This window comes from Suillus paluster (assembly GCF_016628075.1).
Source record: "Suillus paluster strain FC165 chromosome Unknown EDB91scaffold_2, whole genome shotgun sequence".
Classification (NCBI taxonomy): Eukaryota; Fungi; Basidiomycota; class Agaricomycetes; order Boletales; family Suillaceae; genus Suillus; species Suillus paluster.
Window position 1 is genome coordinate 285,939 of NW_024537562.1, and position 21,993 is coordinate 307,931.

The 21,993-nt window shown below is 48.3% G+C and overlaps 8 protein-coding genes across 8 annotated transcripts; 3 read left to right on the top strand and 5 right to left on the bottom strand.

Moving 5' to 3' along the window:
* Positions 1-736: 736 nt before the first annotated feature.
* Positions 737-2,075, top strand: EDB91DRAFT_253837 (uncharacterized protein). Its single transcript, XM_041326608.1, has 2 exons — positions 737-740; positions 793-2,075. Exon 2 carries the CDS (start codon positions 1,125-1,127, stop codon positions 1,848-1,850), a length of 726 nt encoding a protein of 241 aa, XP_041183519.1. The 5' UTR covers positions 737-740; positions 793-1,124; the 3' UTR covers positions 1,851-2,075.
* A 537-nt stretch (positions 2,076-2,612) lies between these two features.
* Positions 2,613-4,354, bottom strand: EDB91DRAFT_1242047 (uncharacterized protein; the record flags this gene model as incomplete). The annotated part of the gene is made up of 2 exons (XM_041322148.1): positions 2,613-3,857; positions 3,920-4,354. The coding sequence occupies 2 exons, from the start codon at positions 4,352-4,354 to the stop codon at positions 2,613-2,615; spliced, it is 1,680 nt and encodes a 559-aa protein (XP_041183520.1).
* EDB91DRAFT_1095700 (ATP-dependent RNA helicase) lies at positions 4,323-9,388 on the bottom strand. Its single transcript, XM_041316953.1, has 22 exons — positions 9,144-9,388; positions 8,975-9,092; positions 8,645-8,926; positions 8,500-8,592; positions 8,310-8,447; positions 8,162-8,263; positions 7,829-8,077; positions 7,671-7,777; positions 7,483-7,611; positions 7,025-7,431; positions 6,876-6,973; positions 6,759-6,824; positions 6,530-6,703; positions 6,288-6,476; positions 6,047-6,232; positions 5,863-5,986; positions 5,677-5,807; positions 5,404-5,631; positions 5,174-5,353; positions 4,833-5,120; positions 4,606-4,774; positions 4,323-4,557 (listed from the first exon to the last, which is right to left on the bottom strand). Exons 1-22 carry the CDS (start codon positions 9,341-9,343, stop codon positions 4,529-4,531), a joined length of 3,687 nt encoding a protein of 1,228 aa, XP_041183521.1. The 5' UTR covers positions 9,344-9,388; the 3' UTR covers positions 4,323-4,528.
* EDB91DRAFT_1095701 (P-loop containing nucleoside triphosphate hydrolase protein) lies at positions 9,389-11,231 on the bottom strand. Its single transcript, XM_041316954.1, has 9 exons — positions 11,114-11,231; positions 10,955-11,066; positions 10,798-10,904; positions 10,647-10,748; positions 10,399-10,594; positions 10,046-10,338; positions 9,961-9,994; positions 9,820-9,906; positions 9,389-9,767 (listed from the first exon to the last, which is right to left on the bottom strand). Exons 1-9 carry the CDS (start codon positions 11,182-11,184, stop codon positions 9,738-9,740), a joined length of 1,032 nt encoding a protein of 343 aa, XP_041183522.1. The 5' UTR covers positions 11,185-11,231; the 3' UTR covers positions 9,389-9,737.
* A 146-nt stretch (positions 11,232-11,377) lies between these two features.
* On the top strand, positions 11,378-12,925 carry EDB91DRAFT_1342586 (uncharacterized protein; the record flags this gene model as incomplete). Its single annotated transcript, XM_041325754.1, has 4 exons — positions 11,378-11,384; positions 11,433-11,723; positions 11,755-12,490; positions 12,541-12,925. 4 exons carry the CDS (start codon positions 11,378-11,380, stop codon positions 12,923-12,925), a joined length of 1,419 nt encoding a protein of 472 aa, XP_041183523.1.
* Positions 12,926-13,175: 250 nt separating this feature from the next.
* On the top strand, positions 13,176-14,883 carry EDB91DRAFT_1233656 (Alpha/beta hydrolase family-domain-containing protein; the record flags this gene model as incomplete). Its single annotated transcript, XM_041321120.1, has 8 exons — positions 13,176-13,445; positions 13,483-13,611; positions 13,668-13,797; positions 13,859-14,048; positions 14,104-14,250; positions 14,300-14,551; positions 14,607-14,731; positions 14,822-14,883. 8 exons carry the CDS (start codon positions 13,176-13,178, stop codon positions 14,881-14,883), a joined length of 1,305 nt encoding a protein of 434 aa, XP_041183524.1.
* A 381-nt stretch (positions 14,884-15,264) lies between these two features.
* On the bottom strand, positions 15,265-16,411 carry EDB91DRAFT_1276184 (uncharacterized protein; the record flags this gene model as incomplete). The annotated part of the gene is made up of 2 exons (XM_041324659.1): positions 15,265-15,623; positions 15,697-16,411. The coding sequence occupies 2 exons, from the start codon at positions 16,409-16,411 to the stop codon at positions 15,265-15,267; spliced, it is 1,074 nt and encodes a 357-aa protein (XP_041183525.1).
* Positions 16,412-20,029: 3,618 nt separating this feature from the next.
* Positions 20,030-21,149, bottom strand: EDB91DRAFT_1042180 (kinase-like protein; the record flags this gene model as incomplete). Its single annotated transcript, XM_041312978.1, has 3 exons — positions 20,030-20,677; positions 20,737-21,011; positions 21,065-21,149. The coding sequence occupies 3 exons, from the start codon at positions 21,147-21,149 to the stop codon at positions 20,030-20,032; spliced, it is 1,008 nt and encodes a 335-aa protein (XP_041183526.1).
* Positions 21,150-21,993: the final 844 nt, after the last annotated feature.

Genomic DNA, 21,993 nt, shown 5'->3' on the forward strand with positions numbered 1-21,993 from the left:
TCCCTCACAATCAGAGCTAACTCTCTAGTATTCTTTATCCGGTTCTCAAGCCAACTCCTTGTAGACATGGCCACTTCTCCTTCAAGTTACTGCCATAGCTATACATGCGGTCTTCTTCCTCGCGGGTGATTTTCCTGATATATCACATGGTTGATTACTTTGACCCTCTTTACTAGTAACGTTAGACAACAAAGGTCGCCTATTCACTTCCGTCCATTCTTGCCATCACTTAGTACAGATTTCAACGTGTTCGTAAGCCACTTTACCCCCGATTGTCTTGTTTGCAATCGGTCAATTACGGTACTGATCAATGGAAGTAGCGCAGCCCCAAGAGTTAATCATGTTCGAGACCCTATGCAATCCAACCACCGTAAGCACTTGCCTACAGCTGCCGGCTTAGCGATACGGACCTGGTTTTAAATCGCCTGTCTTCCAATTTGATTCGTTACTGGCATCCCAGCCTTTCTATTTGTGTTCTTTGACATCCAGATTTTGACGCTTCTTTACGGCTGATCTTGGGGTATATGATCTCCGAATCGATTTCCGCGCGCAGCTTTCGTCGCTGTTCCATCATACACTGAATGTGACTTGCCTCATCATTTAACTATGCAACCATACATATATTGCCATCCCAAATTCCAGTCCCCCCATACACAAATCATGAGTCCCTACATCCACTCACCTGATAGTGTCTACTCCTCCGACGACTCATACTCCCCTTCGGAACATTACCAGCCGAAGTACGGGTCTCCTGCGACCATGTCAAGGTTCAACTCATGGTCAGCCTACTAGTCATATTTCGAACCTTCTGCGTGCTCCGCACCATGTTGCCTCCATCAATCCTAAAGTCACGATTTTAACGACACAACCATCCCTATCCTCTGAGGTCAATACACCTTCATCTGCATCGACACAGTCAATACAGACACCGTCCTCTCCCTTTGTCCACGAGTATCCTGACAGTCGGGATGATATGGAGTTTGATGAATCCGACTCGGAAGATGAGGACGTTGACTCTGATATTGAGGGGATGGACGGTATCGAAGAAGAAACCATGCCGTTTTACGGTGTCGCCATACCCCAAGTGATGAAATCTACTTCTGCGCTTGAAGGAGCGCTGGGGGATGGTTCACGTTCATCCGGCCCTTGGTGGCCACAGCCATCATCGTCATATATTGTTTCGGACCGGCGAATGTCCGTGTCATGCTCCTGGATATCCTACATCATCTCACCGACCAATACCTTCCCAAGCACAACGACGGCAGGATAGCGATATGTATTCCCCAAGACCACATAATACTTCGTCACCAGCATCACCTTCATACCCTCATCACGGCTCTTCGTATACCCATGACAGTACGAGTTGCACGACTACATTATTCGCACCCACTTCCACATTGTACCAAAATTCATCATCTTCTCTAGCCGATGCAATTCCACTAGGCCTCACACCTGGAGCGACACGAAATTCATCCACTCGTCTGCCCATTTTACAACCGCAACCCATCCGCCCAATCCCCCCCATTCCTCTAGACGAATTAGCATCGTCCGCTGCCGAGGTTGATGAGTCTGTCTTTCCGGACCAAGGCATTCATAGACCTCGAGAGCGGAGTCTTTCGCCCCTTCCTCTTCTTTGCCAACCAGTCTCCGATGCCGTGAGGTATCAATTAAGCGCAACTTCTAGGATCGCTCAGGGTGACGAGGAGTCATATGATCATCAGATTACGGCGGAGCCGTCACCTAGAGCTCCCGTGATTCAAACTCATCATTTTAATCCGGCGTACCCCCGAAACTGCTCAGGAGCCGCGCACACTAAGACGTCTTCTTGTAGGAAAAGGAGTTGGCGGTGATTTTTTTAATATCCATGTCAATTGTTCGTGCTGTGATCATGAAAGGTTTCACTTGGATATTTGATCGGGCCTACTAAATAAACTATAATAATTCAACCTTGCATAGTTTATCGCATGTCTTCATTCCATTTCAGGGCTCGTTAATACTTACTTAACCTAGTGACATTGTGGAAACGTACAGGTGTAAACAAAACGTGAACAAGTCAAACCAAAAGGATGCGACGAAAAAGAGCTGAACAATAAGGCAAGTGAAGCCAAAGCGTTGGTGCTTGAGTATAACCTTGATTATTATTATCGTAAAGTCGCAAAGTACCGTAGAGAGAAAGTCATCATGGAACATATGAAACTGTCTTTAGGATCTGGGAATCCGAAAGACAGGTCGTGCGATGGTACGAGGTGACGCTGGGAATTCCGGGGTTCACGAGATTGACCGTTTTGTGCAGCCCAAGTCAAAAGTGGAACTACTGTTAAATAAACTTGAAACGTTTTCTATATCAATCCAGGGAAAGTGTCCAATGGATCACGGTATAAATCGAACTTACCGATGCCAAGCCCCATGTCGGATATCTACCATTTTCTCATATTCCCCCGCCAGCAGAAGTTGTCCGCCTTCTAGCGCTGCGGGACGTAAAGGACCTCGTACTGATCCTATCACGCTCACGTAGCTGCGACTTCGGCGGAGTGCAGGGAGCGAAGCGGGTTTGTGTGGCTAGACTCTTCCGGCTACTTCTCTGTTTGGACAATGTGAGGGCACCCGTTTCATTAACGTTCAGGTGAGGAACCCGGTTGTTGTAACGGGGGGGAGGGGCGCTTAGGGTTGACATCGACATGCTGAAGCTCAGCCGAAGGCAGTAATGGCGGAGATCCTGGGAAATCCGGATGTCCGTGGAGAGATCCTCCACGGATCTTCGACTGTAATGAGACCGAATGTTTGGGAAGGTCAGGGGCGCCCGAGTTAAGTGGGGCATCCAGAAAGGGATCCTCAGCCTCACCCCTTTCCTCGTTCGGAAAGAAATAGAAATCCAGAGGTACATAGGATTGGCGCCGAGTGCGGATAACAGGTGATTCCCTTATTGAATCATCGACGCTGGTCCTATTCAAATCAAGGATCGGAAACAACGTGTCCAGGGGGTGGGTTTCGTTATCTGTATCTGTGCCAAAGTTGGTATAAGAGGGGACTGGAGGTGCTTTCCGCCTGATCGTACTCGCGCCAAGTTTGACCGGCTTGTTCCTGGAGGCAGAAGCTTTGTCATCCGTCATGCAGAACTCTCCCGGGTTAACCCAGCGTCTATACTCGCTGCCATTGGAAGGAACCGATTGGCGATTGTCGGAAGAAGCTGGTTTTGGGTCATTGTAACGAGAGTTTTGGTAAGGCAGTGCAAGAAGTCCCTCGTAGTACAGGCGCGACCGTTCCTGCATGTAATTTCTGTATGTTCCGGCGCATTCCTGGATGTCACGATGAGTGCCAAACGCTCCAGAAAGAAGTTGATAAAGTGCCGATCGCTCAGTAGCTGACAGTGTACAGGCGTTCGATGACAAAGGGTCGGCAGAAGTCGTGCGTGGCGATAAACCTAATTCAGCCCCATCTGCTCTCAGATCTGGCATCGATTGGGACAGGGTGTGGAGTGGGCTTGTCTCAAGCGCTAGCACCGGTGGGCCACAATGCGTGTAAGAAATTTCGTCTATCGCTTGTGAAAATGAGTAAGACTCGTCAGCAGCACTGACTATCATGTCAATCTCATGGTTGTTGTTTGCATCGCTCGCAGGAAAGATGTCAGGTTGAAGGAGTGGACTGATTGCGCGAGACGATGGACAGATTACTGCGGGTGGCAGGGGGTCATCGTGAATGGATCTAACGGCGTATTTCCTTGGACGGCCAGGTTTGGCCTTTGTAACTCCACGAGGCTTCCTCACTGGAAGCCGGACCTCTTTAATTTTCGATATCAAGTTTGCAGTTGCTCTCCGCGACTCCTTCAAAGGCGCTTGGCGCAAAGTGCGGAGGTTCGGCTGAGAAAATAGACATATATCAGTCGTATTCTCAATGATCTATTCAAATGTGAGGCTCGAACCGATCGTGGCGCTGGAGCGAGATCATTTGGCACAATTGTGTTACCGTTCTTATCTTCTTTGATCACGCGCAATCCTCGGCTGTGAAAGTAATCATAGACGTGCCTCCTGTCGATATTGTAACGTTCTTGCAGCTCTTTTCGGACGGCAAAGGACGGCATTTCGATGTTTCCAGGGTGTATCAGTGCCTCAAGATCACGGACGAGATCCGGTCCTAGTCGGAGAGCGAGGCTCTCAGGATTGACTCGCCTTCTCTGAAATACAGTGCTAGCATTCTGAAGAGCGATGATCGAAGAATCTTCCGTTCCCGACGGTTGGTCAAATGACGGGTAGCCGGAACCATTGAGAAGATGCCAGGTAGGGTGTGAAGAGGCATTTTGGCGGGTGAGTCGAGAACTGCTGGCTGCATCGGTATCGCTTGTGGAGAGTGTTTCCATTCTGCTGGGAGCAGGATTGTAGTATTGTGTATGTACAGGATATGAGAAGGTTTCGCGTCAACTTCGGCCAAATCAACTTCGTCGCTATTAGGAATCTTATAATCTCAACGTTCAAGCGTTCAACTCCCGCGGAGTCTAAAAACTACATATACTGTACAGCCACCCCTGTGTTGGTTAGAAGTACAGACTGGCAGCGAAGACGACTGCAAAGTATGAGAGGCAAATAATTCCATCAATAATATTTGACTTACTGTCCCTCTTGATTTTTACTTGAGCCTCTTCCAGTTTCTTGAACAGGTCCATATCCCCAATCACCCGCGCAGCATCCCTGACTTCTCTGCAGGTCTCGTCCAATCGCGTTATAACCCTCACAATCGTACCTTCCGGAACGTCAGTCAAGGCTGTTATCTGATCAAAGGGCTTTATGAAAACCGCCGACTATAAGTTTTCAACGTGCACCGAACATTTGTTGACTCACCATGCCCTTTGCCCATTCATGTACCACTTCCATGAGACCAAATTTCAAGCTTGATCTGAGTCCTTCTGTCGAAACCTTGTGGCGGTCTTGTACACCTCCCACTCTATTACTGATCGCAAGAATTGCATCTCTGCCTTCCTCAAGTTTGATCGGCACAGCAGGTTCCACTTCTGTCTTTTCTTGAAAGACGAAGCAAGATAAAAGAGCAACCACCTCCTCTGGCTCATAGTTCGCTAGAGTATTCTCGAGTATAAGTTCAGTGACGATAAGCTCGTTTGCAGAGTTGATCTGAACTGCAGTGAGCCGACAATATAAATATGTATAGCAGGAGCGTATCTGACCTCGCAGGCCACGCGACCCTTCAGTTGAATAGTTGAATTTTCGTCAATGAACTTCAACTCCTTTAGAACCTCAATTCGTTGTTCATAGTCCGGGATAAGGTCGAGGTTCTGGTCGGAAATTGCCATCTTGAGCTTGTCGATGTTAGCGCGTAGCGTCTTCTGACCATGAAGAATGAGATACTACTCGGCCCAATCAGTTACGTGAAGACGTGAAGGCGACGTGAACTGACATGATCATCGAAGTCGCCGCACAGCGTACACGATAAACTTTGGCGACGTTTGGCAAGGTCATTTCTCCTGCGTAATGCCTCCTGGAAATCTAGTGTTCGTATGCGATCCCAAATAACCTCTGGTATGGTTCCAGCAGACCTCCAGTTTTGGACAAGGAATTGCAGCGAGTTGATGATCTCAAGCATCAAAGATTTTTTATGGTGATCGACAATTCCAGTTGCGTCGACCTGCCTCAGCTTAGCATCAAAACTCCGGGCGCAAATGCTACATACCTTCATAGTCTCGGAAGTCACCATAGAAATACTGTCGAGAGGGACACTTCTTAGGTCGTATGTCAGGTTCTCGACTTCTAATGAAGCGGGACCCAATGGCCATCTCGGCGGCAGAGCTCGATCGTCGACATCTGGAAAGTTAATGAACGGGTTTCATATGCTATCGTACATCATCAGATAGATTACCTTTGTCACCTAACTTCGTTTCTTGATCGACCATAGCCAACACGAAAAACAGTTTCCCCGCGAATGAACTTGCTTGCCGCGGATCTGGTTTAAGCAAAATACCGACATTGCCTCGTTTAAAGTGCTGGTTGTGAACGGAAGTATTATCAGTAGACACAAGGGTCGCGATTGACAGGTAACGTACGCCGTCTCTTAAGATGACAACCCTCCCTGAGCCAAACAGGTTAGCATTTGAAGGACTGGATGTCACCATAGTGCAAAGTTTGATGTTTAAGCCAACGACCTGAAGGGAAAGATCGTAATAGTGCTCAATATCGCCCAAGCAAACATCACATTCGAGTTTAGGCATTTTAGAAAGTGTCCTCTCATGCTAATAATCATCTTGCATCAATATGTCCATGAAAAGAATGAAAACAAAAATATACCTCTGCAACTTGCTTTTGATGTTCAGGAAGCAGTCTCTGCGAAGAATTTTCGGAAAAGCTCCGTTTGATCATTTCCTCGACGCGCAGTGCCTCCACACGAAGCAAATTTAGTATCATATTGTAGGTGAGCCTGAACTGCGACTGCAGTTTTCCGGGTGTGCCGAGCATCATGTTCATGAGGGATGATTGCTGTAACGCAGAGACGTTACTGATGTGTCCAAAATCGTTGATTGTGAACTCGCCTCAGGAAGCTTGTCATTTGCAACAATAATCACCGTTCCAGTAGGGTCCAGACCTCGCCGTCCAGCACGACCTGCCATTTGGGTGTATTCGCCAGGCAAAATGTCTCTAAAGCTGCGCCCATCATGCTTGCGTATGTTAGAGAATACAACGCATCTTGCGGGCATATTAACACCCTACGCTTGCCGTCAGAATTCCCTCGCCCAAAATAACACAGGATGAGAAGCGCACCATAGCGAATGTCTCTGTGGCAAACAGAATCTTGACGAGCCCACGTGCAAACAATATCTCCACAACCTGTCAGCAGTGAGTCATTCGTGATCAAAGCCATGCGTGAATTCTTCAGACCTCTTTGACGATGGGCAACAAACCACCATGATGAACACCAATTCCTCGTGACAGTAGGTCCCTCATCCTAGTGATCTGCGGGAGTTTCTTGTCCGACCCTGGGATGGGAATTAACGCAGTCAGTGAAGTGATCTACGGGCTACACTTACCCTTTAATCGTGAAAGCGCCTTTTCGACGGCGACGTGTACTTCACTCTTCTCTACGGATGTGCACAGATCTGCGTTGGTAAGTGTTGAAGCATTTTCTTCGCAACGCTTCTTTGACAAAGTAAACACGACGACAGGAAGAAGCCCCTTTTTCTGAAGATGATTTAGTAGGTGCACGTAGAGATTCTTGTCTGTTCCAGTGTGAATGATCCTAGACTGTCCGCCGCCACGCCCACGGGGTGCAGACCCATTCGGGGCTGCGCCGCGTTGACCACCGCGTGCTGGTGCTGCGCCACGCTGCACACCTCTTGCAGCGCCTCGAGCACCGACACGCTGTACAGGAGGTAGACCTGCAGCGTCTCGTTCCTTGTCCTGTTTCCTCTTGAGAGCATCGCCCGCATCTTGGTACCTGTGCTCGCAGCGTCAGGATGCCCAAATAGCCAAGCGTTTGTAATATTACCCCCGTGAAACCCATTTCCTAGAAGCATCTACGATTTTGAACATGTCCCTACCGGCGTAAAGATAATACTCAAGGGGTACAGGTCGTTGCGCCGTAGAGATCACATAGATGTCCTTCTTCTTGGTCCGCCTTGGTAAATTCGCAAGTCAAAGTCAAAAATTACGTGAGAGGGTCTCATATTTGCTCACCCTACCCAGTCAGCAAACTCTTTGCTGTTGGGAACAGTTGCCGACAGGAGGATAATGTTGACGTGATCGGGTAACATGATGATGACTTCCTCCCACACCACACCTCTCTGCCAAACTCTCTCAGACAAGCAAATTCCGGGCATAATACAGGTACCTACCTCTGCATCATTGACGTAATGCACCTCGTCAAAAATCACAAATTCGACATCGCGAATCAGATCCGCGCCCTTATACAGCATGCTTCGCAGGATTTCAGTTGTCATCACTAGACAGCTCGCTTCTGGATTGATTTGCACGTCCCCTGTAAGTATTCCGACAGATGACGACGAGAAGGTTTGCTTGAAGTCTCTGAACTTCTGGTTTGACAGCGCTTTGATCGGCGATGTGTATATGGCACTGGAAGACAACTTGAAGTGATGAGATGTTATACAAAGAGCGAGACGAACCGTGTCATATGTTTCTCAGGCGAGAGCGATAGCATATTCGGCAACGACAGTTTTCCCGGCGGAGGTATGCGCTGCGACAAAGACAGAATCTCCCATTTCGAGGTGATACACCGCTTCTTTCTGGAAAGTATCCAACTCGAAAGGATACTGCACCAGATCATGAGATTTGAGCCACGAAACAGTGATGACTGACCTTGTGTGCCATATCTGGTACCAGTTCATGAAAGTTGGTCATAGGCTTGTTGATATCAACCACATGCGCCCAGTCGCGCTTGACTACATTGGGTCTTCTCGTCCGTCGGGGAGCCTTTGATGGTCGTAGGTGTGTCCGCTGGAAGCGTGCTATTTGAGGATTGATTGATCCCGCACGACAAGGTCCTCACCGTCGTTGGCAAGAGCTCATCAATTTCTCCGAAACTGTCGCCATTGGGTAAAAAGTCTCGTTCTTCATCCATCACATGACTTTCATCAATGGGCTGTGCGATTCGTGCTGGGTAGATATATGACGCATAGATGAATGAGAAATACCTTATCCTCGTTAGCACCACCGGTATCACCGAGGGAGGCAAACGCCTCATCTTCCGGATCATCTCCCGGAAGTCGCAATCCTCTCGAAAACCCCGGTGGAATGGTCCGCAACCCTTTGATCGGCTCTGCTGTGGTCTGTTTTGCTGCCAGAATCACATCGTCAAGCCCACCAGGCTTGAAGGGAACATATCCAGATTTTCCCCTGACAAAGTTGGCAACTGGGGCAGGAGCACGGTCCATAGATGTCGATGTGAGCGCTGTCGAAACTGGTGCATTTGGTGTCTTGTACGAGTTTACAACTATCAAACGGGGAGACAACTAAGGACTCACTTCTGCATAACCGATGACGCGTCCTTCGAGACCTGCACGCAGGAATGTAAGACTTGTCGGCGGTGGCGAGGGTTCTAAGGTCAATAGTGATTGTATGGAAATCTCAGGCTGCCAGGTTCTGAGGTGGGAGAAATGAAATTTGCGAGTTTCAAAATATAGATATACGTACATCTGATACGTTGGAAGCCAGTGCTCGGGTATCCTGTCTGGTGGAAGGAGTAACTTGGCTTCAATTTCCTGATGGACCTTGTCTCGAGTAGGGAAGCCAGCAAGTTCAAGATCTTCCAGTATCTGATCTGCGTCCTCTCGCCGAGGGTGTAGTATCTGATCCATGACATGTTCGCGGATATCTGGTATGGTCTCAGCCATCTCGTTCTGTTATTATAGAGATCAAGCGCAAGGTCACATCGGAAGTGAATCTGTGGCTGTGTTGGGAATTCTATATTGTCATGACAGATACTCTCACTGGGAGTATGTACTGACTCGTCACTCCTAGACAGATCCTGGGTCAGAATGAAATTATCTTGTGCACCTACGGAACAAGTCAAGATTTGATTGACTTTGGCTATCCTTATGTTTTTTCTGATCTAACACCGTCCAACAATCGGCCTTAGGGATGATATTGCAGCTCAAACATAGAATCTGGTACAAGGCCTCAGGTCTCAGCGCTTCCACGCCGATGGAGTTGAGATACTCGATTGAGGGAAGAGCTGAAGCCTGTCAGGTGGTAATGCTATGGCAAAGACACTGCAAATGATGAATACTACAATTGAAACAATGTAGGCTTCATGTTCTACATTACACTCGTTCAGTAATAGGAAACAGAGCATTCAACGATCACTCACCATTTTACACAGTCGAGCCAGCAGACCGCCCAATTGGATAATAGTGCCCACACCCTCAAGTATGCGCATGTGCGTGAAGCCAATTTCCTGATGGTACGGTTCGTTGAAATGCTCATTTAACGTAGGGACACTTCCTCTGACCTTGATAAATTCAAGCTTCATGTACTCGGGTAGTCTAGCAGGAGAGAAATCAGCGCTAGAGATAACTCAGCAAGCTGCAACTGACTCGTCGAATGTTTTCGTTACTCTGAAGATTGTGACCACAATGTCAACAGCGCTATAGCCTTGTTGCCAGAGTTCGTTCAGTTTTTCCATCGCAGCATCGATGTCACCCTTCAAGCACAACCGTATCATGCTTTGGACAATGACAGGATGAGGCTGATCGCAAACTTTGAAAACGTTTTCGCCAGACACGAATCCAAAACCAGAGTGCGTCGATTGAAGGTTGTTGATTGCTTGACGCATGTCACCTTCGCATGTGAAAATGAGAGCAGTCAGACCATCGTCATTGTATTCGACCTAAGTCGATAGTAGGTTTGGTCAGTAAGAAACCGACATGCACAGTAATTGGATCGTCACCTTCTCCATTTCGCATATTTCCAATAGCCGTTTCAGAATTTCGGTGTCTCTCAGCTTTGCATATCGTAGGATGGCACACCGACTCTGTATTGGTTCGATGATTTTGTTAGACATGTTGCATGCCAAGCAAAAGCGAGTTGTGTTCGAGTAAATCTCCATTGTTCTCCTCAGGGCTTGCTGTGCACCAGCAGTCATACTATACAACGAAGTGAGCATCAGCCAAGACGTGCTTTTGCAAGTAATTGCACCTGTCGGCCTCGTCCAGAATCACAATTTTATGCCGCCCGGGAGGAAGGGTGACCTTCTTCTGTGCGAAGGCCTTGATTTTATTCCGTACGACATCGATTCCTCTGGAGGCAGGTCAAAGCGATCAAGGTATCGAAGACTAGAGCTGCAAACCTCTCATCAGAAGCGTTCAGTTCGAGAACACCCTCTTTGTATGCATCGCCGAGTAGTTGATGAGCTAGACAATGTATACTCGTCGTCTTTCCAATACCAGGCAGACCCTGCAATGGCATTTGCCTCAAGAAAGGTGAAACCTACGTCAAAGACGCACTGATATAATGATATGAGGACAATTTCCGTCCTTTGCAATGACCTTCAGTCTTTCAATAGTGTCAACATTTCCGACCACATCGTCCAAGCTCTGTGGCCTGTACTTCTCCACCCTACCAATTCTCAGTTGCAACAGTCGTACGGAAGGTGAAGCACATACCACGGTAGTTCATAGGCTGAACTTGCAGCAACATTAGCCGGTGCCTTTCCTTTCGCTAAGGATGAAGCCATTGTAAGTCTCGACTTGAGTATGAATACTCAAGTAGAGTCGCGACGCGTGACGCTGTGACATAGCATGCGTGACCCTACGCGTTTCTTGTACCTCTTGCCACCTTGATTCCGGCTTGACTCGGATGTCCTCTTTGTTATTACCATCGCTCGGTCACTCGTGTCAACGTCAACACTTCAATTTTCGTGTTGCAGCATGGTGAGTATAGAGCATTAATAATTGGATCAAATTTCACGGTATCTGCTCGTAGGCTCGAAAGGGTCTCGGTTTCTGTCGAAGAAGGCCTCAGAGGTGCACCCTGTGACTGCAGTCCTTCCTAAACCACGCCTCGACTACCGCGCTATCTCAGAGTCGATAGTGTACAAGTCCCACAACGCCTTTAATCGAAAGGCTCCGCTTCCGATTGGTGCATTGCAGTCAGTTGCACGTCATTATGATGAACAGAAAGAACTCTCCAGCAAGTTAGGCTTGAAGCGTCACACCCGCTCGAACTTGGGCGAAAAGATGCGAAAGATCAAAGATCCAATTGAGAAGCAGGCTAGTTCTGGAGGAAGCTAAACTTCTCAAGATAGAAGTCGCAGAGCTGGAGCAGAAACTTGTGGCAGTGGAAGACGATTTACTGGGGCTTGCATTGCAAATACCGAATGACACACATCCTGAGGTACCAATAGGTCCAGAGGAAGCTGCTGTGGTACTTTCTACTCATGGACCGGATCCCATTGCCGCCAGTGGGGATCGTGATCACATGAATGTTGGTCGCGCTCTTGGTATCCTTGACTTTGAAGCGGGAGCAACCGTTACGGGTTCATCTTGGTATTACTTGCTGGGAGAAGCGGCACTCTTGGAGATGGCTCTAACCAACTACGCCCTCTCAATTGCTCTTAAACACGGATTTCGATTCGTCACGACGCCGGACGTTGTTCGGGCAGACATTGCTTTACGATGCGGATTCCAGCCAAGAGATCAAAATGCCGATCCACCCGTTTCGCAAATGTATCATATCACTTCTTCGAATCCATCTCATCCCGAGCTCGTACTTTCTGGTACCGCAGAAATACCGCTCGGCGGTATGTTCGCGAACCAAATATATACGGAACAAGCTCTGCCTTTGAAAGTGGTCGGTCTTGGCCGCTCGTTCAGAGCTGAGGCAGGTGCTCGCGGCGCAGACACTCGCGGACTGTACCGAGTCCACCAGTTCTCGAAGCTCGAGCTTTTTGTTGTTTGTGGTGAAGATGCCAGTGAACAAGCGATGAAAGAACTTCGTATCGTGCAAAGCGAAATTTTTGCAGGCTTGAAATTTCCATTTCGGTAAGTATGATATGCTAGACCAAGGCCCTGCTCTGACATTATGAAACAAGGGTTTTGGATATGCCTACTGAGGAATTGGGCGCCAGCGCATATCGCAAATATGATATGGAAGCATGGATGCCAGGTCGCGGGAGTTGGGGAGAAATCTCCTCTACGTCTAATTGCACTGATTACCAGTCTCGTCGCCTCCATATCCGCTACCGCCGGTCGTCAGGTACCCTACCATCATCCTCATCCGCTTCAGCTCAATCAGCACCTGCAATACCATTCGCCCACACTTTGAACGGCACCGCGGCTGCCATCCCCCGTCTGATCATTGCTCTGATTGAGAATGGTGCAAGGTTCGACGAAGAAGGCAAGCCGGTAGGTATTGATCTGCCCAGCGCTTTGGAGCCCTTCTGGCACGGCACCTCTTCGATTATACGGTGGAATTAGGTTTATCGACTTCCTTGCTGTTATCAAGAATCAAGATCAAGGTACAGCACTAGGTGATATCTAATAGTATGTACTTATCAGCAATCTTGCTGGAGAAATCTGCCCTTCCAACCTTCATGGAGCAGGTTACAGGGATTATCCTATGATTACCCCATGAATCTATGATTCCACACACCAGTATCATTAGAACGTCGCCAGCGATCGTTTGATCAGCGTAAACTTCTTCCCTCGAATGACAATGACCGCCAGCATGACTTCGACATATCCTTTTGAACCAACTCCCCAGTGGACGACCGTAAACCCTAGGCCATTCCTGCCATCTCGCACGCACGGCGAAGACTTAGAAAAGCCTCCATTACCGTCCCCTGCTCGGAATGAGTTGTTCAATGACAATTATATCATTAGCACCCACCTCGTGCCTACTGCTCGTCCAAGACTAACTCCGGACATACCATTGCCCGTGGTCCCCGAATTCTCGACGAATGCCTCAGAACGGAGGCGAGAGATCCTGCAGTTTTCCGTTGAACTTATTGAGCGATACTGAGCATTTCATGCAGGGAAGGCTAAGTGGAGACAGAAGCGAGAAGCTTTTGTGGAACTGCGTTAACCGATATGCGAAGAGAGTTCAAGATGGGAGGAAGGGATTGACGTTGTTCTTCACCCATGCAAATGGTTTTCCCAAGGAGGTGCTCATTTGATTGACACAAATCATCACTCAGAATATCTGCTGAATATGATATAGATATGGGAAACAACTCTGCGATATTTATTATCATCGCCCTCAGCCTCACTGATCGACGAAGTTTGGTCTTGGGAAGCTGTTCAGCATGGTGATGCTGCATTGATCAACGAGATACATCTCAGTGGCATATGTGGGCACCTCGTCTGTATAACGCGCTTCATCCAAAGGTTAAGTTGAACCTTTGTTGCCAGATGATTGGCTAGACAACGCGCAGGATATTGCACACTTCCTGTTACACTACTTGCCGGAAGGTGCATCTTCGGAGGCTTTACCCACTCATCTACATCTTCTGCCGGAGAGTATTAGTGAATACCGGAAGACTAAAGGATTTTCATCTCGATCCCTGGTTGCTGTCGGGCATTCATTCGGGGGCCACTCTTCGTACGTTGTTATTGCCAGCATTAATACTCTGATCCAGTTTTCAACTTCAATGCAGGATACTAGCAGCTGTCAATTTCCCTGCGCTATTCTCCTCCATGGTTCTCGTGGATCCAGCAGCGGTCCAAAGTGGCACCTATCCCCCTAATTTTGTTCCGGTTAGACTGCCCGGTGCCCTTGCCAGGCGCGAACGCTGGTCGTCGCGGTAAGTCGTGATGTTGTGACTTCTAAGCGTCTAAGTAAGGGGTCATAAGTGAGGAGGCATTACGCCTATTCAAGGCGTCCCGTTATTTTGGAGGTTGGCATCCTGATGTCTTACGGCTATATGTTACATATGGGCTGTGCGAGGATTCACGAGGGGGCGTGAAGCTGAAGATGTCAGGTTTACATGAGGCCTTGGTGAACGCAGGTCGTATGGGATCGTATGAAGCATGGGAGCTGCTGGAAAGGGTAGACGAACGAATAGAATTACGTTGGGTTCTTCCAGGGAAGCCCGGAGAAAAGGGGTGCGTTATTCCCGGTGGTAATCTCAGCTCTACTGACTTTGGTCTTAGGATGGAGGGCGAACAAGCTACCGAGAGTCCGAGTGTGGCGAAGACCTGCTAATTCATCTAATGTGGTAATCCACTCTGCTGGGCATCTGGTAAGTCGTATGTCGCCTCCTGTGAAAAGCCTAACTAAGCTATGTCACTCAGATTCCACAAGAATCGCCAGAGGAGCTTGGTATGTGATATTTTGTCTTTTGAATTCATGTTCATATGATGATTTCCCTCCAGCCCGAGAAATAGCAGCTTTCTTGGAAAGCAAGTACAGGCTGCGGAGCAGAGCTCACTTGTGATTACCGGCCAGACTACGATTTTTCAGCCAAACGAATGGATTGAGTAGGAATGAGACATAATCTGACTTAACATTTTTTGCATGCGGGATTTTTTCATCAAGTCTGATCATCCAGTCCTGCGTCGCTCGGCATGTGAGAGGGGGGGGGGAAGAAATATACCTCTGGAAGGCAGGCAGGTAAGGACATGTACATTGTACTCATTTAAATCCCTTGCATATCCGACTTTGTCTGTCAACAACTTCAGATCCAAACAGGTATACAGTTTCATAGCAAGTGCATGTAATTACACAAGACACCACTCAATCAAGATGTCACTGGTCCGTCAGGCTGGCAACAAACGCTTCTAGAATCCTTAGCCCATTTTTTCTCTAATTTGTGCGCCTATAATAAGCACCCCCAGGAACTCGTCCACTCTGCCTGGAAATCTTCCAACGGCGGTCTGCTGGCGAAGTCGTAGTAAACATTGGTCAAGTTTGGTAGCAATGCATGTAGTTGACATGCCATGACGAGGGAATCGTCGATCGGAGACGTCCCAAAGAAGAGTTCGGTGATCTTCTCGTCGGGGATGAACGGCCCACTGAAGGTGTCTACCTCGTCGGCGTCAAGGTCATGTGAACTGGTCTCAAGCGCTTGCAGTATTGCATGAGGTGAACGAGTCCCATGAAAGTGATAGATGGCTGGATCAGCCAACGAGCCCCTACTTCCAAAGTAAAATTCCTCGAGCTGAGGCAAGGATTGCACTATTATCTTGAGTGATGCATCGTCGATGGCCGAAGTGCAGAGCCAATCGAGTTGTGACTTTTTTCAAGCTACTGAAAGACAGAAATGGGGCAATCACATCAAAGATATATGGTGAACGGAGATCAGCAAGTGTGGGTTCAGGAAGTTTGTTGAAGAGGGTGACAGAGAGTCGTTCGAGGGTAGGGGAGAAGTACTCGGATAAGGAGATGATGAGTTCTGGAATACCCAGTGGACCATGAGGTAGCGCTGAATGAATCTGATCGGCATTACCGATGTATAACTCTACTGATCGACAAGAGAGAAACTGGATGTTTCTGAGACAGCGAGCAAGAACGGAAGGTGACGGTGAAGAGATGTCCACTTGATCGAGTTGGGCACGAAATGTTGGAGTGGCATTGGTTTGTGTGCTGTTGTAGTTATATGTCCTGGAGTACTGACACTTCAACGAAGGTAGAGATGCCAAGTGAAGAAGTGCTCGTGGATTAAGGACCCCTGTGCGAAGATGGGAGAGCTCCCGCAAGCCACATACAGCTTCGCATATTACATCTGAGAACTCACTATCATCTCCTTGGTATACACATTCGAGTTCCCGAATGGTTGGACACCGACTCGTTCCAAGGGAAGTTAACAACGTAGATTTGGTAGAAGAGGGTGTCCACCAAGAGGCGGGTCTGAGCTTCATCAACGTAATAGGCGACACAAGGAGATAATGCGATAGCGGAAATTGGTCTTCTCCGTTATCTAACCAATGCAACCTACGAAGATTCGGCAACAGAGTTGGTGACATAGCTGAAACGAGCACATCCACAAGTGAAGCCTCTATGTATAGGTCCTGGGGAGTGATGCTCAAGGAGCGGATATGTTCTGCATATTGGCCTAAAATCCTCCACTCGCTTGCGAAGGGAGGCTCTCGAGCGTCTATTTAAAATATGCCATCCCATGTAAATCGCATTTGAAACATCTAGCTCACCAAATTTCTGTGCATCCGTCTCCTAATGTCACCTTTTCCGTACATCTTTCTCTTGGTGGCGCATTCAGGCAAACACGATATGAGTGGCTCGAGCCCATCTATGTGTTTCCAAAGTACATCAAGGGCAGGCTCCTTGAATTTCTTACTGGTCCTGGCAAGAGAAGCAAGTGTAGCACGAGAGAGTGCTTTGTCTTCATTGATAAATGTGAATATGCCAAGTAGGGTTTCTGTAGGTGAGCGGCAGATGTGCATGACAAGGAAAATGTGTTCGCCGCTACTCGGATTCGGTTGAAGGCCAAGTTGTTGATTCTGCGGGCAAAAGAGAAAATTTAAGCAAGGGCGGCAGGAGTTAAAACGAAAAACGGTGGAAATGCAAGACAATGTGTGCCAGGGGTGGCTGGGTTAAATAGCTGCGGGTTCATTGCATGACCTTGTCCGACCAATGTAAGACCCGTGTTGTGTAAAATCACATTGTCCGGACAACGTCCACAAATGCCAACTGGTTGACCTCCAATTTTGAATGTGTTTTGAATTCGACGCGCTTCGCTACGCTCGAGCGCTGACTTGCTGATCTGTGACTGATTGTAAGCATTCACAACAACGGAAGAGAGAAAAGTAACGTACCATTTTCCGTGTATATCAATCTTGTTAAGTATCCAGATAGTCGCTGTCGAGATTTGCGTACCTGCTAAGAAGGCTTGGCCGGACCTGTGCGGCGATGAATATCTAACAGGTTCCAGATGATACGGATGGTACGGACGGACATTGAAGTCATCTCACTAATATGTTCGACGCGAGCCCCAGGAAGCATAATACATGTCGATTATAGTCCAACACAAATCCTCCGAGATGCGTGTGCTACGAACTATGTCGTCTAATTTTTGAGTGAAGGGCAGGCCAGGAGCCGACCGCTCATGTTGCGAAAGGTCTTGGCCTGCAGATTAGTCGACTGACATGGACCATCAGTACAGGTGAATCGCATTTTTATCACCAATGGCTAGGTCAATGGTCAGGCTCAGGTAGAGAGATACGGACGCCGCTGAGCGGCTTGCGGGAAGGTGCAGCCGCTAGCTGTCGCAGCTCGGTAGATCCAATAATCAGATGTATTACATGCGGTTTCGGACCGACGCTCAAGTTTAACCGGACAGACAAAAGTGACAAGGGCCTGGCATAATTCTTTGCCATCATCGGCACGGTCGAACGCTCGTTAGCATGACATCATAGCGTTTGACATGCGTCCGGGAATGTCAGGCAGCCTTGATCCTAAGGGTAGACATGAGGCATCCAACGGGGATGTCGAGATAGGGTCTTCGGCGAAACAGAAGGGCGCCGCATGAGACCATATTCTCGTCGAAATGTACGAACGTTCCCTTCTTGATCAAGAAGATGAAATCCGCATCGATTTGATGCTTTGGAAAGGTCTATACGAAACCGGATCCAGTGTTGTTTCCCATGGACCTCCCCTAAACACGATAACCTGTATATATAATCCCGCAGCCCTTCTCTTCCTTTCTCTTGGGAAACTACGTGTGACCCCACTATTGCGAGACTTGAGCTTTTTGCTGGTGAGTCGAATTCCTCAACATCTTCATTACCGTACTCGCCGGTCTTACTGGCAATGTATCCTGCACAGAAGCAATACAGCACCTTGTCGAGCAGCCCCATTTCTGTCTATTAAGCAGTCTTGGGTATCATTGCCTTCTCCACTCGTCTCAAGGATGCTTGAGCTTGTGGCTGGGGTACAGGGGTTGGAGGTTCGCTTTCTCTACCGATTATCAAACATGATCTAACACGATCTCAGTCTTTCCATGTCTCTTTCCCTTGATTGAAGTTCTAGGCCTTCGAGATATTATCTCCAAGGCACCGGAGCTTATTCGGTACGTCTGTCGCTTTTGCTCCTCGTCCCTTTACTTACTTGGTTTTGTCAGACGGTTTTGATGTTAAGTTGTGCTGTCGCCAACGCCCATGATTTCTCCCGCCTGCCTGCCCGGTTTGCTGAAACGCAATTCCACTGCACGCGCGCGTTTACTTCATGGGATTGCTTGGGCCCTTCTGAATCAATCCCGTTATCGTGTCAAATTAAATAACCCAGGACCAAAGTCTCGAGTCTCGACCGAGCCTACATGTCATTTGTCAAGTTATGATATGTAGTACGTACGCATTGAAATAAGAACTGATTGAAAGATACATTGCATCTTCATGACACTCGCATCTTCATGACACGCGCATGATTCGCTCGCTGTGATCAGTGATGGAAGCTTACTGTAGAGATACAACTCGTTACGAAATTGCGAATTGCTTCAAGCGTGCTTTTCGCACCATGTGTGACAAGAATTCCACTACATCATTTACTTGGTGAGAGTGTGCTGGTAGAACGTACATATCTGAACGCAAACAAACGATTTGAACATGAATGGATTTTCATATATTCGTGCAATGTATGTCATGACTACAAACTGTCCTCTTCGCTCCTCTCCAATAAACCCAATCGTGGCGCCCTCTTCTGTCCACGCACCTCCACAAGGCTAAGGCAGTAAAGTACCAAAGTCTACATGAAGGGGCGGAAAGAAGGACAAACAAATGACGCATGACGGAAGGGGGATACGTGATAGGAAAAAGAAAGAAGAAATATGGAAGACATGCAACGAGTGTGGTACGGTCACAGGGGGGATCTATGAACGGTGGAAGAAAATGAAGAAAAAGGGTCTGCAAGTGTAACTGGCTTGGAACTGGATTAGGGCTTGGGAACATGGGGTTCAATAAGATGAGGCCAATGAGTACCATCAACGGGCGCTAAGTGGGAAGAGACGTATCAAGCGAGTAAGGAAGTAAGCGGCCGTCTTCTTCACCTCCTTGCGTACACGCAGGGAAGCTGAGAAGCGACGTGAAGAGAAATAGCGTCCGTACAATACATAAGGGGAGGCAAGTGTGATCTTCACATTGATGGTGTGTGCGGTTCGCAGTGTAATCAAAATGCGAAGCGATCGAGGAATGCAAATGACGGCGAGGTAGGGCATGAATGCAGGATGTCGGAATTGATGCGTCGCAAGGGAAGATGTGTAAGCAAACCAGCGCTCGTTGACCTGGCGTGCTCCCACCCTGACGTTTCGACCTCGTAACCCGCGAGATGACCCAACCGGACTTGCAAAACCGCGACAGACCATCTATGACACCATATCCAACAGCGACCGAGTACCTCTGCACCTTCCCTCCACCCCCATTCTCGGTCGCACCCGGGGCGTGCCCCGCACGAAACTAAACCAAGGGAACTAGGATGCATTTACCAGGCGTCTTCCCTACCACGAGGACGTTGTTGACCTACGGCGCCAGCCGTACCAGTACCAGTAGCTTGCTGCTGGCGTGTGTGAGAGCGAAGCCTGTAAGGAGAGTTAGGACCGTGATGTGGAAATAAGAAATAAGAAATGTGACGGGCACCTACATCCTGTCGCTTGCGCGGTGTTCCTCTTCCTCTTGGACGACCTTTCGCCTGCCGGTGGTGGCCTTCTGGCTGGTGCTGGCGCCATCATCTTGGGCGCCACGCTGGACAGACCAGTCGAAGACGTAGTCATACTGGAAGCCCTCACGAACGAAAAGGTCACGGAAGAGCTTGCGGAGGTAAGAATAATCAGGCTTGTCATCGAAGCGAAGAGCGCGAGTGTAGTTCAAGAATATGCCGAACTCGTTGGGGAAACCACGGCAAAGGATATCGGTGGGTGTCGTCATCTTCTTCTCCATGATCCTGTCGTACTTCTGCTTCTTAGTAGCAGCCTTGAGGCCTTGCCAAGGGAGGGCGCCACGCAAGAAGTACATGAGGACGTATGCAAGGGACTCGAGGTCATCACGACGAGCCTGCTCAACACCCAAATGAGTGTTGATTGAGGTATAGCGAGCGGTACCGGTCAAGTTCTTGTTCTCCCTATAAGGAATGTGCAAGTGGGTCTTTGGGTCACGGAATTTCTTGGCGAGACCAAAATCGATGACGTTGACCTGATTGCCGCGCTTGCCTATGCCCATGAGAAAGTTGTCAGGCTTGATATCACGATGGATGAAGTTGCGTGAGTGGATGTATTCGATACGAGAGATCTGTGGCGATACAGTGGCGGGTCAGTTGTGTAATAGGGACTGCGGTGGGATTTACTCACGAGTTGGTCTGCAAGAAGCAGAACGGTCTTGAGGGTGAACTTGCGGTTACAGAAATTGAAGAGATCCTCTAGAGAGGGACCAAGAAGATCCAAGACCATCGCATTGTAGTCGCACTCAGTGCCGAACCAGCGTACGAAAGGAACGCCGACGCCGCCGGCGAGGGTCTTGTAAACCTTGGACTCGTACTCGAGTTGGGGGTGCTTGGCCTTGACGGACTCAAGCTTGATGGCGACTTCTTCGCCGGAAATGATGTTAATTCCAAGGTAGATATCACCTGTAAAAAATGAGTGTAAAAAAAGGGCGCATATAACTAGTCGATGAACATACCGAAGGAGCCGGAGCCAATCTTCTTGCCGAGTCTGTATTTGCCACCGACTCGGAGGTCAAGTCTGTGTGCTGAGCTGTCTGCCATTATAGGATGGGAGGTATTGAGGAGAGATGGGCTGATGAAAGTAAGCCGAGTCAGTACGGGGAAACAATATAAAGAATGAGGGATTTGAAAGGGGATTAAGTAGTGATGAAGGGCAGGCTATAGTGTGTTCCGGGTCGTGGCAATTACGGTTGTAACGGACGTGGCTGACGTCCAACTTGGAAGTGCGAGAAACACATGGAAGAGGTAATCGCTTATGAAAAGGAAAGAACAGATGCTGTTCCGAGGGTTCTTGACGGCAATAGGGAGCCACACAAGCTATCCAGGCTTTTAACTCGAGCTTGGATTAATGTCAAGGCCCTCGTGGTATCCTCGAGGCGCTCGTTATAGGCCCAAGGATATAGAAAATTGCTAGTAAAGTAATAAAACGAGCTACTCACCAAGTGTTTAGCGGAATAAGGCTAGAGAATTGATTTGAGGGATAGAGGACGGGACAGAGCAAGGGTAGTTGGTGAACAAGGGGAGGAAAACAAACAAGTATTGTAGGATAGTCGTGGGAGTTCAGGTCAATCGGAGTTTTAATTTCCCCAGATAATCATTTCGAGAAGCTCAAACCGTAGTTACTACTAGTAACGTTTCGTGATAGCTCGGCTGCCTACTCTAAGTACACTACTACGTATCACAAACTAAAGTCCGAACAAGATCCATTCTGTGAAAAGTTGTTTTAGAATGGTCTGAGAATTGGATGCATGCCCTTCCTTACCCTTGACCCCCAAATGAGTAAGTGTTGTGTAAGAGCTTACCGACCTGGCAGGACTGTATATAAACAGCCAAGTCTGTCTTTATGTTCCAATTGGTTGTACTCTATATGAAGTTCCGTTTGCCC

Coding starts and splice junctions, on each gene's coding strand:
- EDB91DRAFT_253837 (XM_041326608.1), top strand. CDS start 1,125: ATGGTTCACGTTCATCCGGCCCTTGGTGGCCACAGCCATCATCGTCAT.
- EDB91DRAFT_1095700 (XM_041316953.1), bottom strand. CDS start 9,343: ATGGCTGAGACCATACCAGATATCCGCGAACATGTCATGGATCAGATA. Junction 8,448..8,499: donor ATGAGCTCTTGCCAACGACG/GTGAGGACCTTG, acceptor GCACGCTTCCAG/CGGACACACCTACGACCATC. Junction 4,558..4,605: donor AGTAAAAATCAAGAGGGACA/GTAAGTCAAATA, acceptor CATACTTTGCAG/TCGTCTTCGCTGCCAGTCTG.
- EDB91DRAFT_1095701 (XM_041316954.1), bottom strand. CDS start 11,184: ATGGCTTCATCCTTAGCGAAAGGAAAGGCACCGGCTAATGTTGCTGCA. Junction 10,905..10,954: donor GTCCTCATATCATTATATCA/GTGCGTCTTTGA, acceptor ATGCCATTGCAG/GGTCTGCCTGGTATTGGAAA. Junction 10,595..10,646: donor ATTCTGGACGAGGCCGACAG/GTGCAATTACTT, acceptor TTCGTTGTATAG/TATGACTGCTGGTGCACAGC.